General features: G+C 36.4%; 1 protein-coding gene across 1 annotated transcript in view; it reads left to right on the forward strand.

The window, feature by feature from the left end:
* LOC100435710 (putative selection and upkeep of intraepithelial T-cells protein 1 homolog) overlaps positions 1 to 20,462 on the forward strand; it is a 70,470-nt gene that overhangs the window by 8,415 nt on the left and 41,593 nt on the right. The window contains 4 exon segments of the mRNA XM_054549320.1: positions 5,627 to 5,971; positions 7,534 to 7,815; positions 10,527 to 10,637; positions 12,782 to 12,889. Of these exon segments, the coding sequence (XP_054405295.1) occupies positions 5,627 to 5,971; positions 7,534 to 7,815; positions 10,527 to 10,637; positions 12,782 to 12,889 (846 nt within the window).

Consider the following 20,462-nt stretch of genomic DNA (forward strand, 5'->3'; position numbering starts at 1 on the left):
AACAGAAAGAATAGCATCAGCATCAACAAAAAGGATGTCCACACCAAAACCCCAACTGAAAGTCAGCAATATCAAAACCAAAGGTAGATAAATCCACGAAGATAAGGAAAAAACAGGGCAAAAAGGCTGAAAATTCCACAAACCAGAAAACCTCTTAATAACAAACTCCTCCAAGCTAATGGAGCATGTTCCAACCCAATGCAAGGAAGCTAACAACCTTTAAAAAAGGTTAAAGGAATTGCTAAATAGAATAGCCAGTTTAGAGAAGAACAGAAATGACTTAATGGAGCTGAAAAACACAGCACGAGAATTTTGTGAAGCATACACAAGTATCAATAGCCAAATCGATCAAGAGGAAGAAATTATATCAGAGACTGAAGATCAACTTAATGAAATAAAGCATGAAGACAAGATTAGAGACAAAAGAATGAAAAGGAATGAATGAAGCTGCCAAGAAATATGGGACTATGTGAAAAGAACAAACCTATGTTTGATTGGTGTACCTGAAAGTGAAGGGGAAAATGGAACCAAGTTGGAAAACACTCTTCAGGATATTATCCCAACCTAGCAAGACAGGCCAACATTCAAATTCAGGAAATACAGAGAACACCACAAAGATACTCCTCGAGAAGAACAACCCAAGACACATAATTGTCAGATTCACCAAGGTTGAAATGAAGGAAAAAATGTTAAGTGCAGCCAGAGAGAAAGGTCGGGTTATCCACAAAGGGAAGCCCATCAGACCAATAGTGGATGTCCATGCAGAAACCCTACAAGCTAGAAGAGAGTGTGGGCCAATATTCAACATTCTTAAAGAAAAGAATCTTCAACCCAGAATTTCATATCCAGTTTCATATCCAGCCAAACTAAGCTTCGTAAGTGAATGAGAAATAAAATCCCTTACAGACAAGCAAATGCTGAGAGATTTTGTCACCACCAGGCCTGCCTTACAAGAACTCCTGAAGGAAGCACTAAATATAGAAAGGAAAAACTGGTACCAGCCACTGCAAAAACATACCAAATTGTAAAGACCATCAACACTATGAAGAAACTGCATCAACTAATGGGCAAAATAACCAGTTAGCATCATAATGACAGGATCAAATTCACACATAACAATATTAACCTTAAATGTAAATGGGCTAAATGCCCCAGTTAAAAGACACAGACTGGCAAATTGGATAAAGAGTCAAGACCTTCAGTGTGCTGTATTCAGGAGACCCATCTCATGTGCAAAGACACACATAGGCTCAAAATAAAGGGATGGAGGAATATTTACCAAGCAAATGGAAAGCAAAAAATGCAGGGGTCATAATCTTAGTCTCTGATAAAACAGACTTTAAACCAACAAAGATCAAAAAAGACAAAGAAGGGCATTACATAATGGTAAAGGGATCAATGCAACAAGAAAAGCCAAATATCCTAAATATATATGCACCCAAAACAGGAGCACCCAGATTCATAAAGCAAGTTCTTAGAGAACTACAAAGAGATGTAGACTTTGACTTAATGATAATGGGAGACTTTAACACCCCACTGTCAATATTAGACATATCAACGAGACATAAAATTAACAAGATATTCAGGTCTTGAACTCAGCTCTGGACAAAGTGGACCTAACAGACATCTACAGAACTCTCCACCCCAAATTAACAGAATATACATTCTTCTCAACACCACATCACATTTATTCTAAAATCGACCACATAATTGGAGGTAAAGCACTCCTCAGCAAAAGCAAAAGAATGGAAATGATAACAAACAATCTGTCAGACCACAGTGCAATCAAATTAGAACTCAGGATAAAGAAACTCACTGAAAACTGCACAACTACATGGAAACTGAACAATCTGCTCCTGAATGACTACTGGATAAATAACAAAATTAAGGCAGAAATAAGTAATTTCTTTGAAACTGATGAGTACAAAGACATAATGTACCAGAATCTCTGGGACACAACTAAAGCAGTGTTTAGAGGGAAATTTATAGCACTAAATGCCCACAGGAGAAAGTGGGAAAGATACCCTAACATCACAATTAAAAGAACTAGAGAAGCAATAGCAAACAAATTCAAAAGCAAGCAGAAGAAAATAAATAACTAAGATCAGGGCAGAAGTGAAGAAGACACAAAAAACCCTTCCAAAAATCAATGAATCCAGAAGCTAGTTTTTTGAAAAAAATTAACAAAAGAGATAAATGGCTAGCCAGACTAATGAAGAAAAAAGAGAAGAATCAAATAGACACAACAAAAAATGATAAAGTGGTTATCACCACTGATCCCACAGAAATACAAACTACCGTCAGAGAATACTATAAACACCTCTATGCAAATAAACTAGAAAATCTAGAAGAAATGGATAAATTTCTGGACACATACACCCTCCTTAGACTAAACCAGGAAGAAGTCGAATCCCTGAATAGACCAATAACAAGTTCTGAAATTGAGGCAGTAATTCATAACCTACCAACAAAAGCCCAGGACCAGACGGATTCACAACCAAATTCTACCAGAAGTACAAAAAGGAGCTGGTAGCATTCCTTCTGAAATTATTTCAAACAATAGAAAAAGAGGGACTCCTCCCTGACTAATTTTATGAGGGCAGCGTCATCCTGATTCCAAAACCTGGCAAAGACACAATTAAAAAAAAAAAGAAAATTTCAGGCCAATATCCCTGATGAACATCAATGTGAAAATTCTCAATAAAATACTGGCAAAATGAATCCAGCAGCACATCAAAAAGCTTATCCACCACGACGAAGTTGGCTCCATCCCTGAGAAGCAAGGCTGGTTCAACATATACAAATCAATAAACCTAATCCATCACATAAACAAAACCAATGACAAAAACGACATGATTATCTCAATAGATGCAGAAAAGGCCTTCAATAAAATTCAACATTCCTTCATGCTAAAAACTCTCAATAAACTAGGTATTGATGGAATGTATCTCAAAATAATAAGAGCTATTTATGACAAACCCACAGCCAACATCATTCTGAATGGGCAAAAGCTGGAAGCATTCCCATAGAAAATCGGCACAAGACGAGGATGCCCTCTCTCACCACTCCTATTCAACATAGTATTGAAGTTCTGACCAGGGCAATCAGGCAACAGAAAGAAATAAAGCGTGCTCACATAGGAAGAGAGGAATTCAAATTGTCTCTGTTTGCCAATGACATGATTGTATATTTAGAAAACCCCATGGTCTCAGCCCAAAAACTCCTCAAGCTGATAAGTAACTTCAGCAATGTCTCAGGATGCAAAATCAATGTGCAAAAATTACAAGGATTCCCATACATGAATAATAGACAAACAGAGAGCCAAATAATGAGTGAACTCCCATTGACAATTGCTACAAAGAGAATCAAATACCTAGAAATACAACTTACAAGGGATGTGAAGGGCCTCTTCAAGAAGAACTACAAACCACTGCTCAAGGAATTAAGAGAGGACAAAAACAAATGGAAAAACATTCCATGCTCATGGATAGGAAGAATCAATATTGTGAAAATGGCCATACCACTTAAAGTAATTTATAGATTGAATGCTATCCCCATCAGGCTACCATTGACTTTCCGCACAGAATTAGGAAAAACTACTTTAAATTTCATATGGAACCAAAAAAGAGCCTATATAGCCAAGGCAATCCTAAGCAAAAAGAACAAACCTGGAGGCATCATTCAATCTGACTTTAAACTATACTACAAGGCTACAGTAACCCAAACATCATGGTACTGGTAACCAAACAGATATATTGACCAATGGAACAGAACACAGGCCTCAGAAATAACCCCACACATCTACAACCATCTGATCTTTGGCAAACCTGACAACAACATGCAATAGGGAAAGGATTCCCTATTTAATAAATGATGTTGGGAAAACTGGCTAGCCATATACAGAAAACTGAAACTGGACCCGTTCCTTACACTTTACACAAAAATTAACTCAAGATGGATTAAAAACTTAAATGTAAGACCTAAAACCATGAAAACCTCAGAAGAAAACCTAGGCAATACCATTCAGGACATAGGCACGGGCAAAGACTTCATGACTAAAACACCAAAAGCAATGGAAACAAAAGCCAAAATTGACAAATGGGATCTAATTAAACTAAAGAGCTTCTGCACAGCAAAAGAAACTACCATCAGAGTGAACGGGCAATCTACAGAATGGGAGAACATTTTCGCAACCCGCTCATCTGACAAAGGGCTAATATCCAGAATCTACAAGGAACTTAAACAAATTTACAAAAGAACAAACAACCCCATCAAAAAGTGGGGAAAAGATATGAACAGACATTTCTCAGAAGAAGACATTTATGTGGCCAACACACATATGAAAAAAAGCTCATTATCACTGGTCATTAGAGAAATGCAAATCAAAACCACAATGAGATACCATCTTATGCCAGTAAGAATGGTGATCATTAAAAAATCAGAAAACAACAGATGCTGGTGAGGTTGTGGAGAAATAGGAATGCGTTTACTGGGTATATACCAAAAGGATTATAAATCATTCTACTACAAAGACACATGCACACATGTGTTTATTGCAGCACTGTTCACATTAGCAAAGACTTGGAACCAAGTCAAATGCTCATCAATGATAGACTGGTTAAAGAAAATGTGGCTCATAAACACCATGGAATACTATGCAGCCATAAAAAAAGATGTGTTCATGTCCTTTGCAGGGACATGGATGAAGCTGGAAACCACCATTCTCAGCAAACTAACACAGGAACAGAAACCAAACACTGCATGTTCTCACTCATAAGTGAGAGTTGAACAATGAGGACACGTGGACACAGGGAGGGGAACATCTCACACCAGGGCCTGTCGGGTGGTGGGGGGATAGGGGAGGGATAGCATTAGGAGAAATACCTAATGTAGATGATGGGTTGATGGGTGCAGCAAACCACCATGGCACGTGTATACCTATGTAACAAACCTGCACATTCTACACATGTATCCTAGAACTTAAAGTATAATAATAATAATTTGCTTTAACTAGGGTGAAAAAAAAGAATGAAGAGGGGCAATTGTTATACTGGTAGTAGTACTTTTTCTTTATTTTAACAGAAATGAAACCATACAGCAACAATGGAAACCATTTTTTATATTTCTTTCTTTTTTTTTTTTTTGTTTTTTGTTTTCAGATAGAGTCTCGCTCTGTCTCCCAGGCTGGAGTGCAGTGGCGTGATCTCAGCTCACTGCAACCTCCGCCTCCTGGGTTCAAGTGATTCTCCTGTCTAAGCCTCCCAAGTAGCTGGGATAACAGGGCACACCACCATGCCCGGCTAATTTTTTTTTGTATTTTTAGTAGAGACAGAGTTTCACCATATTGGTCAGGCCAGTCTTGAACCCCTGACTTCAGGTGATCCACCCACCTCGGCCTCCACATATTTCTTAAAGTAAATAATTTGATGAATTTCCATTCAAGCGAAGTGCAAAGTAAAGGTGTTTTGAAGGAAAAGAGAAAACAAAAGAATGTAGAATGTACTCTCAATAAAGTGTGTGTGTGTGTGTGTGTGTGTGTGTCTATGGGTGATTGTGATATAATAATTCAAATAAAAATTTTGTCTTGGTCCACTTCTCACCCTTTGGTTGCTGTCTCCCTTCACAGAACAATTCATAGTGAATAGCTTATAGAGGCCAATCTTGGCTCCACTGGGTGGAAAAGTTGAGCTCAGTTGCCAGCTGTCTCCACCACAAAGCGCAGAACACATGGAAATACGCTGGTTCTGGAGTCACTACACACGACCTGTTTACCTGTATAAGGATGGTAAAGACCTGTATGGAGAAACTATCTCCAAGTACGTGGAGCGGACAGAGCTCCTGAAAGAAGCCATTGGAGGTAAAGTGACCCTCAGGATCGTTAATGTCAGTGCTGATGATGACGGGCAGTGCCACTGCTTCTTCAAAGACGGAGATGTCTATGAAGAGGCCATCACAGAAGCGAAGGTCACAGGTAAGGATGGATCCCTGTGAGTTTTCTATGCATCCAAGATTCTCAACCTGTATGAGGCTGAGTATTAGGAAAATTCTCACTATTTCTATTTTTATATTATATGATCTGGTTAACAAGGTCAAATTTATGAGTTTAGAGTTTGATTGGCAAAGAGTGGAGGATCAAGAATGAGAATTATATCTGTTCAGACATCAAAACTATCAGTAAATACTGTCTGCTTTTTTACATCTACATATATTGCTAGATTGCTAAAAAATTAACAGAATCCTTTTAGAATTTCTTACAATCCTTCTAATTATTTCTGGCAACACTTTAGTAAAACTTGACTTTTAAAAGTACCTGAATCTTTACAATAGACTCTTTAATGATAATTTTTATTCTCATTTCTCCCTGAATCAAATTACTGACTACTTAGTTACAGATTCACTCCACTAAATGTATTTCAGAAAGCCTTCACCTACTATCTTCAAAATTCTACAGTCTATATACTATATAGGTGTTATTTGCAAATATGTAGCATTTAAGCCAATCACCCTTGAAGTATTCTGAATGAAAGGTGAATACTCACCCTTGAAGTATTCTGAATGGCAAAGAAATGGAGGGGAGATGGAGAGCTTGAAGCAAGCTAAGGTCTTCACAAATGTGAGGACACATGTGGAGGGATCCAGGGCACTCAGGCTTAACATCTTTACTGGATATTATATGACACCCAACTCTATAGTCTACAGCTGAGCTATCCAATATGATATATATTAGCCACATGTGGCCATTTAAATTCATATGAAAATTAAATAAAATTAAGCATTCAGTTTTTCAGTCTCAATGGCCACATTTCAGGTGCTTAGTTGTCTCATGTGGCAAGCAGCTACTGCATTAGAGGGCACACATATAGAATATTTCCATAATTGCAGAAAATTTTATTAGAGCTGCTTTAGAGTCACACTTTAAATCTCTGTTCATTCCTTCTTTGCTCACATATTAGGCAAGACTTATGTTCTAGGTAATATCCTGAAATTTTTCAAAGACTTCTTTATTTTCTCTAAAGTAATATGCACCATATTTTGAAAACAGTAATGTATTTCCTTTTTTTTGTAAAACATATTGCATGTAAAAATACCTATTGTATGCAAAATACAGATTTGTAATTTGTTATGGTGGCTCAGAAGTGGCCAATGGTGAAGATAAAAGAAAAAAACATTAAGCCATAAATTCTATGAGGACTGAGATCTTGATTTTTTTGTTTATCATAATCCAAGGACCTAGCCAAGCTACTTAAATTTAGTAAATAGCCCATATTTTGAGTGAATGAATAAATGTAGAAAACAGGCATTTCCTCACCTCACTTACTTTGGACTATGTTGTTAACATGATTATCATAACACTTCACTATGGCTTATCCCTTTTCCTTTTTGAATGGCTTGTCATGACAATCAGCCTCACAGCTTAGCTATCAACATCTAAGGACACAGGGATTAAAGAGGGCAGGAAGGCTTTTCCCTCATCTCTTCTGTGTTCCTTGTCTTCCTCTAAAAATAGTTTCTCCCTTTTTGTTTTCCAGCCAGCTACAAGTTTAGAAATACAAATTCTTATTCATCCTCCGAATAGCAAAGGTCTTTTAGTGGAGTGTAATTCAGAAGGTTGGTTCCCACAGCCTCAAATGGAATGGAGAGACAGCAGAGGAGAGATCATTCCGCCTGCATCAAAATCCCATTCCCAGGATAGAAACAAATTGTTCAACATGAAGATGAGCCTTCTCCTTAGAGATAGCTCCCATGGCAACATCACTTGCTACCTTCAAAACCCTGTAACTGGTCAAGAGGAAAGGACAAGCATTGTCTTATCAGGTGCGATCTGAGTGTTTGTTCTTCAAACGATGGCCATTGACATAAAATTTGTAAATTAAAGAGAAAAAATCATATACATACTTTCTTCACTTGGTTTCCAAGACATTACTTTCTCTTGGTTTTATTCATTGTCTTCTTGCTTGTTTTCTTTCTTATTCTTTTTGTGATAGTCTTTTTCTTTTCACTCTGCCTTCTTGCTATTCAGATTCCCAGGACATAGTTTTTGTTTTGCTTTATTTTTTAGATTTTTAACTTTTATTTTAACTTTTATGTTAACTTTCATTTTAAGTTTATTTATTTTAAACACATGTGCAGGTTTATCTGTTTGTTTGTTTGTTATATAGGTAAACTTATGCCATGGGGGTTTGTTGTACAGATTGTCACCCAAGTATTAAACCTAGTACCCATTAGTTATTTTTCCTGATTCTTTGCCTCTTCCCACCCTCCACCCTCCAAAAGGCCCCAGTGTGTGTTGTTCCCCTCTATGTGTCCATGTGTTCTCATAATTTAGCTCCCACTCATATGTGAGAACATGAAGTATTTGGTTTTCTGTTTCCCAGGATGTAGTTTTTTGAGCCTTTCCTCTGTTGTGAGTTCACTCTGTCTCAAGACTTCAGATATCATCAGTGTGACTATGGCTCCTCCAATAGTATTTCCTGCCCTGTCCTCTCTCCAAACTCGGTTTTCATTTTCAAACTCAACCTCTCAACATAGAAGTCTAATAAATATCCTGAACCGAACACATCATAAAGTAAACCCCTGATTACCTCCAAATTTGCTTAATTAATGTCTTTCCAATCATACTTTATATTTTCAGTTTCTCAAAACAAAATAATTGAATTCATCATTGACACCGATTTTTCTCTCATATTCTGCAACACATCAAGAAATAGTGTTAGCTCTACCTTTAAAATATATTCAGCATCTCATCACTTGTCACCAACTTACTACTGCTATCCAAGTCTGAGACAGTATCACCCATGGTCTCAACTTTGGCAATAGCATCCTAAATATCCTCTTATTTTTATTCTTGTCCACTATGGTACATTCTCAACATATAAATAGGAACCCTCTGTTCAAGACCCTGCAATTTTTCCCCATTGTTTTTCAGAGTAAAATGCCCTTCAATATCCTGCATTATCTCTGCCCCCATTACCTATCTGACCTCATATCCTAACACCCTCCTTTGTGCACTCTACTCTAGTCACACAGACTTCCTTGCTGTTCCTAAACCTGCAAGACATGCTCCTACCTTGGAGGCTTATCTCTAGTTGGTCCCTCTTCCTAGAATGCTCTAACTTCCCCTATGTCCTTCCAGTCTCTTCTCAACTCAACCTGCCTAATGAAGAGTACCTTGACAAACCAGCTTGAAAAAAATGCCACCTGCCCCCAAATTACTTGATTCCCTCTCTCCTTACTTTCCTTAATTTTTCTTTCTTCCATGTTATTTTCACCATTTAGCCCACCATACAACCTATTTATTATGTTTATTTTCACTTATCTGTTTCCCTGTCTGAAACATGAAGATACAAATCTTTGTCAGTTTCATACACTAATACACTCCAACTGCTTCAAACATTGCACGGCACATAGCAGGAATGCAATAAATCATTGATACCTGAATGGCAGAAATACACCCTAGTAAGTGTCTTATAAACTGTCAAGGAAATATGAATGTGTTAGTGTTTGTGTATTCCATGAAATTGTTAGAGTCACATGCTGAAAGGGACATTATCACTTACAGGAATGACTCCCCTAACAATTTAGCAATTTACTACATTCAAACATTTTTGCGTTTATTTTCTCATTTGATTTTCCAGAAAAAAAAAGCTTCATATTATGGTTGTGTCAGAAACAGCAATACCAACAGTTACAGCGGATAAAGGAGGACTAAACTACATACCTTCCTTCCCCCAAGTTCATAGTAGGATATATATATGAATAAAACAAACAAAGAAAAAGGCAGGGCTGGGGGAAGCCCTGCTGATTTATTTACAACTTTAGTGAAAAATGCTTTTTAAAAGTATATGCACTTTTAAAAATGATGATTTAACAGAATTATAATTAGCACAAACTTTGAGCATGAGTTACAGTCCTGGGAATAGAGACATCTCAGGGAGACCTTGTCTGTATTCACTGAATGTCAAAAAACATGGAAGAGGCCAGGTATAATGGCTCATGCCTGTAATCACAGCACTTTGAAAGGCCTAGCGGCCAGGATGCCTTGAGCTCAGGAGTTTGAAACCAGCCTAGGCAACATAGCAAGACCTTGTCTCTATGAAAAATTAAAAAATAAAAAATTAGTCGGGCATGATGGCATGTGCCTGTGGTCTCAGATACTCAGGAGGCTGATGTGAGAGGATCATTTGAACCAGGGAGGTTGAGGATGCAGTGAGCAGTGATTACGACACTGCAATCCACCCTTAATGATATAGCAAGATTCTGTCACAAACAAACAAACAGAAAACATGGGAGAGCAGCCTTCACTCACCTTTGCTCCATCTTCAAACTAACTCACATTCAGCTCTTCCCTACTCCAGATCCTATCCCATTTTTCACATGCACAATTATAATTAATTTCCCAAATTGGCCTTGGTTTACATTTGAAGGTGACAGGTATTAAGCAGAAACATGCTTTGGATGAACCATCATTCCTAGTTTGGGTGGGTTCAAGTTTCCTAAGTGGTAAAATTTGTGACTCCCTATTTCAGATAAACTGTTTCCATGGAATTCTATCTGGATACTGATTCTGGTTGCAATCTTGGCTGTTCTGCTATTCTTCATTATGTTGCCAAGTGTTGAACTACAGCAAAGAGAGCAACGTAAGTTGGCTTGAAGGGTGAGAGATGCTAATGGGAGTGGGGAAGCTAAAGCTGCATGACCCATAATTCTCAAGTCTGTCTGTCTCAAGAAGTTCTGAACTTTTCCATGTATGTTAAACATATGCTCTCCACCCATTCCTTGATCCTACATACTGTTCTCTTTTGTTGCTGGAGCTGTTGACAATGCTGTTGTCTGAAAGTGTGACCTTTTTGTATCTCAACCAAGTTGAAACCCATTGTCCTTATGGTGACAGATTTTCAAACAACCTGGGAAAGCTTTTTAACATTTAACACCTAACAAAATTTACACATATTTCTCACTTGAATTCTTAAAGGGACCACTGACCCTTCGGGGCATAAAATAAAGTCTTAATTGCACAGCATCAGGAAAATATACCACATAGGGAGAGTTACACTAGCTGCAACACCAGGTGGTTTACTTTTCCTTAAACAAAAAGTTTTCATTCATTCTCAACTATGGTGTTGGGGGCGGGGATTGGGGGAACTTGCACGATAAGCAAAAAAATTTAAGACACCAAAAAATAGCTGTTCATGATTTGGGATTGTGCTCAATTTAAGAAGCTTCAGACTCACAGATCTCTTCTGGCAGAGCTCTGTTTCAGGAGTAGAGTCTCCTGTGCTTTCCCCCTACTTTTCACCAGGCTCCTGCGCCGCCTCCCACCACATGTAGTTCTGCTGTCAGCGAAGGATTTGGGTCTTGGTCTTCCTAAATATCTCTCCACTTCTTGGATTTTCCGTTTACATTTGCAGCTGCTCTTCTGGCCTGAACTCTCTTATCTGACCCTCAGAACTGCCATTTTCCACCACTGTGGCTGTGGGGTTTGGGGAAGACACCACTCCACCAGAAAGCCACCAGTTCACAACATTCATCTCTGCTAGCTGCTGTTTTGCAAAACAAACTGTACTGTAGCTTCTATCGGCTTATTCACACTATCCAAGTTTTTAGAGGATTTGTTTTTTTCTAATGTTCCTGCTTCAATACATCTTTTAATGCTTGTCCTTATTTAGTACTGACCTGCTTCTCTGTATCTTACACTTAATTGAACATTCAAAGGTCACATGTGTAACAGCTGACATTTCCCAGATAGCTCTTCAGAGATTAGCAGTCAGGAACATTTCAAACTTGACCTTTGCCAAGCTGAGGGTGCCCAGTTATTCAACTGTTTCTCATGGGCATAATTTGAGTTTCTGAAAATCTCTTCAACTTTATCTAAAAGGTATTGGTGAATCAGTTGGAATAAATAATTTTTAAGGATGCAGAATTAGTTTTATAATAGTAATTATTACATCATCATTAGAGGCTAACATTTTTTGTATTTTTACGACTGAAAAACTCCACACCAACAGATTTACAGAAATTCGTGCATTTAACCTCCATAATACACTTTGAGTTAAATATTATTACCACTCCAATTTCTATATTATGAAAATAAACCCACCAACATTAACTATTGCACCTAAAATCACACAGCTAGTAATGGTAGGAAACAAGATCGATTATAAGCCATACGGACACTGTATCCCATATTTTAACCACTAAGTTACACTGTGCCTATGCCACTCCAGTGGTGGAATGGCATCACTTGTGGTAGTAAGCCCCACACCATAGGCTATTTTATGGACAGACTAGATAGCCAAATGATGTTGCTATGATGCGTGCTGAAGAATATTTTTAATATTATGTTGTTGAAAACCCTTTCACTCATGAGAGTCATATTTCCAAAGCTCATATGATCTTTTAGGCAGTTCAGAGGTCTCCAGAACTATTGTACTCCCAGCCTCTTTCAAGCCCAGGTGAAATGATAACAATCGGAGCGTAACTCCATCTAGTGCTCTAATGAGGCCCATTTACTGATGGGCTAGATGGAGAAAAAGAAAGATGAGTTGTTTTTCTCCAGACCTGTTTAGCCTCAACCCAAACCTATCCCATCCTAGAAACAGCCATTCTTCTTGTCTCTGTCACCCACAGCTCTCTGATCTTTAGACCTAAGCCTTAGCCCAAATCTAAATGAATTCAGTGGGATGGCATCAAAACATACCTCTTGATTTCTTGACACGTTGCGCCCCAATCGAAAGTGCCTCCACACCAATAACTAACAATTACAATATCTCTTCTTCTTCAGGTAACTGGTGTGACTAGAATTCTCCCTGCCTGATACGCATTGGGATAGTCTTCTTTTCAATGTGTGTGATTGTTGGACTCATTATCGGTTTGCATCGCAGAAACAGAGGTATGTGGATTAAAAGGATGGGGATGTCCTGAAAATATCTCATTTCCTAAATGCCCATTCTCTGGTAAGACGTTTAGCCAAAGAGCAGTAATGCTTGTTTGAACTACAGGAATAATACCTACTTGGATCTCATGTCCTAGAGTTTGGAATCCAGCTTCCTAAAATTTGTGGGCTTAATGCTACAAACTGCTGATATTTCTGTTCCTAGGAAAAGAAAATTTTTCTTTTAGTTGATAGCTTTATTTTTGCCAAACATTGGCCGTCACATCGTCAGATAAATTATGTTAATTTTTACCGTACTTTTAGCCTAGAAGGGGTAATAATTCAGTATATCTTTAACTTTTTAGGTCATAGGTATTTTTTCAGATATCAGTGTAAATCACACTCCTCTCAAAATTATTCACATGTTCACACACATTTTGCTAAATTTCATGGTCTGCATGGACACCTGAAATTGATTCTTTTCCTTTTTGGTAAAATGGGAATGGTAATTGTGAAAATGTCGGGATAGCTGAACCCAAAATGTTTGACATGTGCCCTCAGCTTTATCTTTGAGGTCCCTATGGAAATGACATATGCAAGGCAATAATCAGCCAGATAAAATAATTCTTCTTCTTCTTCATAAGCTGGAGCTATAGCCAGAAATCACAATTAGAAGTTATAAAGTAGGGCTGGACTCTTCAGAGAGTTTTGTTCAATAGTTTTCTCCTGTGAAATGAAGACACAAGTGGCCTTAAACCAAATTAAGGTTAAAGTGCTTTTTATATTTTACTCCAAAAATGTCCATACCTGAGCCAGTGAATATTTACTGTGTTAGTAGACTAAATTGCATATTCACCTTTACCAGAAGAAAAGGAGCAAAGTGATTTGATATTAGTTAATATACATTACATGCTTGTTATATGCTCTAAGAGTTGTATACAGATTAATATATTCAATCTTTAGTGAAAGAGATGTTATAGTTGACAAATTCTGGTACAAAAGGAAGCTAAATATCTTATCTAAGATGACATAGCTAAATAATGGCAGAGCCAGGATCCCAACTCAGGCACTTACATGCCTTCACCGTGTGTTTCAACAATCTTAGTATATGGTTTTAAGAGAAAATAGAAAAAAATATTATAAATGCATCATGAAATTGAGACATAATGCATTCTAAATTCAAGTTCTTGTCAATATATGTTTTACAGATATTTTCTCCCACTCTGTGGGATACATTCTCCCACAAAGTATTTTCAAAAGCAGAAAATTTTATTTTTTTGGTAAAATCTATGTAACATAAAATGTACTATTTTAGCCATTTTTAAGTGTACATTTTGGACACACAGAGTACATTCACATTGTTGCGCACCCATCACCACCATTCACCTGATCTTTTCATCTTCCAAAACCGGAACTGTACACATCAAACAATAATTCCCTATTTGCCCCTCTCTCCAAGCCCGGGCAACCTACATTCTACTTTTGGTCTGTATGATTTTCAGTACTCTAAGTTACTCATATAAGTGGAATTATAGAAATATTTGCCTTTTTATAACAGACTTATTTCACTCAGCATAATGTCCTCAATGCTCATCCATACTATAACACATTGCAGAATTCCATTCCTTTTTAGACTAATATTCCATTTTACAAATATAACACCTTTTGCTTCTCCATTTATCCATCAGTTGGGATTTGTGTTGCTCCCATATCTCAGCTATTATGTATAATGCTACTATAAATAAGAGCGTACAAATATCTCCTCAAGATTTTGCTTTTAATTCCTTTTGGGTATATACCCAGGGTGGAACTGATGGCTCATATGGTAATTCTATTCTTAATTTTTTGAGGAACCACCACATGGTTTTCCCCAGTGGCTGTACCCTTTTAAATTCCTACTAAAAGTGCACAAGAGTTTTCATTTCTTTATATATTTGCCAATGCTTGCACATATGTATGTATGTGTGTATGTATATATATAATATTGTATAGAGATAATATATTTATGAAATATATGCACACATACACTATCCAAATACTTCCATTTGCATAGCATATGTGTGTATATATATATAAAAACTATATACAAAATGTGTATTTATATAATACACATATATATTATGTATGTGTAATATAATAATTATATATATATTATCCAAATGCATGTGGTTTCTCATTATAGATTTTATTTGCATTTGCCTAATGATTGGCATATTGGGCATCTTTTCAGGTACCTATTGGCTGCTTACATATATTCTTTGGAGAAATGTCTATTCAATTCATGTGCTCATTTTTGAAAAGGGTTGTGTGTCTTTTGTTGTTGACTTTTCAGATTTCTCAACATATTCTGGATATTAATTCCTTGTCAGATGTAAGATTTTCAAATAATTTCTCCTATTGTGTGGTTGCATTTTTACTTGGTGAATGATGACTTTTTGAGGCACAATTTAAAGAATTTTTCATGCAGTCCAATGTCTGAATGTTTATCATTTCTTTCATTGTTGTTCTTTTGGTTTCATGTTAAAGAAATCATCACTAAATCCAAGCCAAGAAGTTTTACCCTATGTTTTCTTTTAATAATTGTCTTACTCTATGCTTTTGATCTACTTTCTGTTAATTTTTGAATATGGTGTTATATAAGGGTCCAACTTCATTCTTCATGTGGATATCCAGTTTTTCCACAATCATTTATTGAAATGACTCTCCTTTTCCCAGTGAATGCTCTTAGCACCCATGTCAAAGATTTTTTAACCATTTTGTAAAGGTTTATTTCTGGGCTGTATTATATTCCAATGGTCTATGTTTCTTTTTCTATGTCAGTATTACACTGTTTTGTAATACTGTACAGTATTACACTGTTTTGATTACTGTAGCTTTGTAGTAGGTCTGGAATTAGAAAGTGTGAGTCTTTTGGCTTTGTTCTTCTTTTACTTTTTAAAAATTGAATCCAATATATTACATTTTATGGGGTACATGTGGTATTTTGTGTAATAATCAAGTCAGGGGTTTGTGACAGGTCCATCACTGAGTATTTATCATTTGTATCTGTTGAGAACAATTTATCTCTTCTAGCTACTTTAAAACATATAATACATTGTTATTAACCCTACTCTGTAGTTGAGCAATAGAACTTATGCCTTTTATTTATGAGCATGTGCGTGCCCATTAAGCTATCTCTCTTAATTCCCCCTTGAATCCCCTCATCCCAGCCTCTAGTATCTATCATTCTTCTCTCTACGTTTATAAGCAAACTTTTTTAGCTCCCACATAGAAGTGAAAACATGCAATATTTGTCTTTCTGTGCCTGAGTTATTTCACTTAACCTCCAGTTGCATACAACTTTTTGCAAATAACATGATTTTCTTCTTTTTAATTGCCAAATGCTATTCCATTATGTATATATACCACATTTTCTTTATCCATTCACCCACTGATGGACACTTAGGTTGATTTTATATCTTTGCTGTTGTGAATAGTGCTACAATAAATATACATGTATAGTTATTCCTTTGATATGCTGATTTCTATGCTTTTGTATAGATACCACATAGCGAGGTTGATGAATTTATTTTTAGTTTTTTGAAAAATCTCTATACTGTTTTCCACAATGGTCATGCTAATTTACATTCCCAACAACAGTGTATGAGTTCTCTTTTCTCCACATCCTTATGAGCATCTGTTATTTATTTATTTATTTATTTATTTTACTTTTTAATAGTAGTCATTTAACTTGGGTAAGATGCTCTCTCACTGTGGTTTTGATGTGCATTTCCTTGATGATTAGTGACGTTGAGCATTACTGATGAAAGACAAATAAATGGAAAGAAATCTCATGCTCATGGACTAGAAGAATTAGTCTTGTTAAAATGACCATACTGCCCAAAGCAATGTATGAATTTGGTGCAATTCCTATCAAAATACTATTAACATTTTTCACAAGAATGGAAGAAATAATTCTAAAATTTTCATGGAACCAAAAAAGAGCCAGCATAACTAAAGCAATTGTGAGCAAAACAAACAAAACTGGAGGTATCATACTACCTGACTTCAAAATATATTACAAGGATATAATAACCAAAACAGCGTGGTATTGGGATAAAAATATACACATTGACCAATGGAACAGAACAGAAAACTCGGAAATAAGTCTACTTACATACAGCTAACCAATTTTTGACAAAAGCACCAAGAACATACACTGGCAAAAGGACACTCTCTTAAAAACCAAATATCAATATGCAGAGGAATGAAACTGGACTGTTATCTCTTAACATGTACACAAATCAACTGAAGATGAAATTAAAGACATAGATGTAAGACCTTAAATTATATTCTACAAGAAAACATAGGGGAAACACTTCACAACATTAGTCTAGGCAAATATTTTATGACTATGATCTCAAAAGCACAGACAATTAAAATAAAAATAGGCAAATGGGACTATATTAAACTAAAAGTCTCCCATGGCACAAAACAAACAATCAACAGAAGAAAGAAACAACATGTTGAGTGGGAGAAAATAGTTGCAAACCATTAATCCAACAAGAGACTAATATCCAGGATATACAATGAACTCAAGCAATTCTCCAATAATAATAACTATTACTACTATTATTTCACTTAAAAGTAGAAAAAGTCATGGCTAGACAATTTTCTTTTCTTTCTCCCAGGTTAAATTTTATGTTAGGTTTCGGAGTACATGTGAAGACTTGTTACATGGGTAAACACGTGTCATTGGGGTTTATTGTACATATATCATCACCTGGATATCAAGCCCAGTACCCAGCCGTTATCTTTCCTGCTCTTCTTCCTCCTCTCACCCTCCACCCTCAAGTAGACCCCATTATCGGTTGTTTCCTTCTTTGTGTTCATAAGTTCTTATCACTTAGCTCCCATTTATAAATAAAAACATGTGGTATTTGATTTTCTGTTCCTCCATTAGTTTACTAAGTATAATAGCCTCAAGCTTGATCCATGTTCCTTCAAAGGACATGATCTCACTCATTTTTTTGGCTGCACAGTATTCCATGGTGTATATGTACCACATTTTCTTTATCCAATCTGTCATTGATGGGCATTTAGGTTAATTCCATGTCTTTCCTATTGTGAATATCGTGGCAGTGAACATTCCTGTGCATGTGTCTTTATGGTAGAATGATTTATATTCCTCTGGGTATACACCCAGTAATGGGATTTCTGAGTCTAATGGTAGTTCTTTTTTTTTAGCTCTTTGAGGAATCACCATACTGCTTTCCACAATGCTTGAACTAATTTACACTCCCACCACTCCCACCGACAGTGTGTAAATATTCCCTTTTCTCCACAACCTTGCCAGCATCTATTATTTTTTGACTTTTTTTTTATTATAGCCATTCTCTGACTGGTGTGAGATGGTATCTCATTGTGGTTTTGATTTGCATTTCTCTAAAAACTTAGCGATATTGAGCTTTTTTTTTTCATATGCTTGTTAGCCACATGTATGCTTCTTTTGAGAAGTACATGTCCTTTCACCACTTTTTACTTGAGTTGTTTTTCTCTTGTAAATTTGTTTAAGTTCCTTATAGACACTGCATAGTAGACCTTTGTTAGATGCATAGCTTGCAAATATTTTCTCTCATTCTGTAGGTTGTCTCTTCACTCTGTTGATAGTTTCTTTTGCTGTGCAGAAGCTCCTAAGTTTAATTAGATCCTACTTGTAAATTATTGCTTTTGTTGCAATTGTTTTTGGTGTCTTTGTCATGAAATCTGTGCCTCCTCCAGTGTCCAGGATGGTAGTGCCTAGGATGTCTTCTGGGGTTTTTATAATTTTGGATTTGACATTTAAGTCTTTAATCTATCTTGAGTTGAATTTTGTATATGGCACAAAGAAGGGGTCCAGCCTCAATCTTCTGCATATGGCTAGCCAGTTATTCTAGCACCATTTATTGAATAAGGATTCTTTTCCTCATTGCTTGCTTTTATCAGTTTTGTTGAAGATCAGGATGATCACAGATGTGTAACATTACTTCTGGGCTATTTTTTCTGTTCTATTGGTCTATATACCTGTTTTTATAGCAGTACTATGTTGTTTTGGTTACTGTAGCCTTGTTGTATAGTTTGAAGTCAGGTAATATAATGCCTCCAGTTTTGTTCTTGTTGCTTAGGATTGCCTTGGCCAATTGGGCTCTTTTTAGAATCCATATGGATTTTAAAATATTTTTTTCTAGCTCTGTGAAGAATAATGATGGTGTTTTGATGAAAATTGCATTGAATCTGTACATTTCATTGGGCAGTATAGCCATTTTAATTATATTGATTCTTCCTACCCATGAGCATGGAATTTTTAAAATTTGTTTGTGTCTTCTCCGATTTCTCTGAGCAGTTTTTTTTGTAATTCTCATTGTAGAGATCTTTCATCTCCCTGGTGAGCTGTATTCCATTGTTTTTGTGGCAATTGTGAATGGGATTACCTTTCTGATTTGGCTCTTGGTTTGGCTGTTGGTGTAGAGGAATGCTAGTGACTGTTGTACATTGATTTGGTATCCTGTAACTTTGTTGAAGTTGTTCATCAGCTCAAAAAGCTTTTGGGCCAAGATTGTGGGGTTTTCTAGATATAGAATCATGTCATTTGCAAACAGGGAGAGTTTGGCTTCCTCTCTTTCTATATGGATGTGCTTTAGTTTTTTCTCTTGCCTGATTGCTCTGGCTAGGACTTCCAATACCATGTTGAATAGAAATGGTGAGAGAGAGCATCCTTACTTGTGCCAGTTTTCAAGGGGAATGTTCCTAGCTTTTGCTTATTCAGTATAATGTTGGCTTGGGTTTGTCATAGATGGCTCTTATTAGAGGTATGTTTCTTCAATACTGAGTTTATTGAGAGTTTTTAAAATGATGTGTTGAGTTTTACTGAAAGCCTTTTCTACATCTATTGAGATAATCATGTGGTTTTTGTCTTTAGTTCTGTTTATGTGATAAATCACATTTATTGATTTGTGTATGTTGCACCAATATTACATTCCAGGAGAAAAGCCTACTTGATCATGGTGGATAAGCTTTTTGATGTGCTGGTGGATCCGATTTGCAGTATTTTCTTGAGGATTTTTGACTCAATGTTAATAAAAGATATTGGCCTGGTCTGTTTTGTTGTTGTTGTGTCTCTGCCAGGTTTTAGTATCAAGACGATGCTGTCATTATAAAATGAGTTGGGGAGAGATCCCTCCTCCACAAGTTTTGCAATGGTTTCTGTAGGAATGGTGCCAGGTCTTTTTTGTACAGCTGGTAGAATTTGCTTGTGAATCCATCAGGCCCTGAGCTTTTTTTTTGGTCAGTAGGCTATTTATTACTGATTCAATTTTGGAGTTCATTATCGATCTGTTCAGGGAATCAATTTCTTTCTGGCCCAGTCTTGAGTGGGTGTATGTGTCCAGAAATTTATTCATCTTTTCTAGGTTTTTTGTTTGTAGAGGTGCTCATAGTTTCTGATGGTTGTTTTTATTTATGTGGGGTCAGTAGTAACATTCCCTTTATCATTTTTAATTGTATTTGTTTGAATCTTCTCTATTTTCTTCTTTGTTACTCTCTATAGTTAGTGGCCTACTTTATTAATTTTGTT

Source organism: Pongo abelii, chromosome 1, assembly GCF_028885655.2.
Source record: "Pongo abelii isolate AG06213 chromosome 1, NHGRI_mPonAbe1-v2.0_pri, whole genome shotgun sequence".
Classification (NCBI taxonomy): domain Eukaryota; kingdom Metazoa; phylum Chordata; class Mammalia; order Primates; family Hominidae; genus Pongo; species Pongo abelii.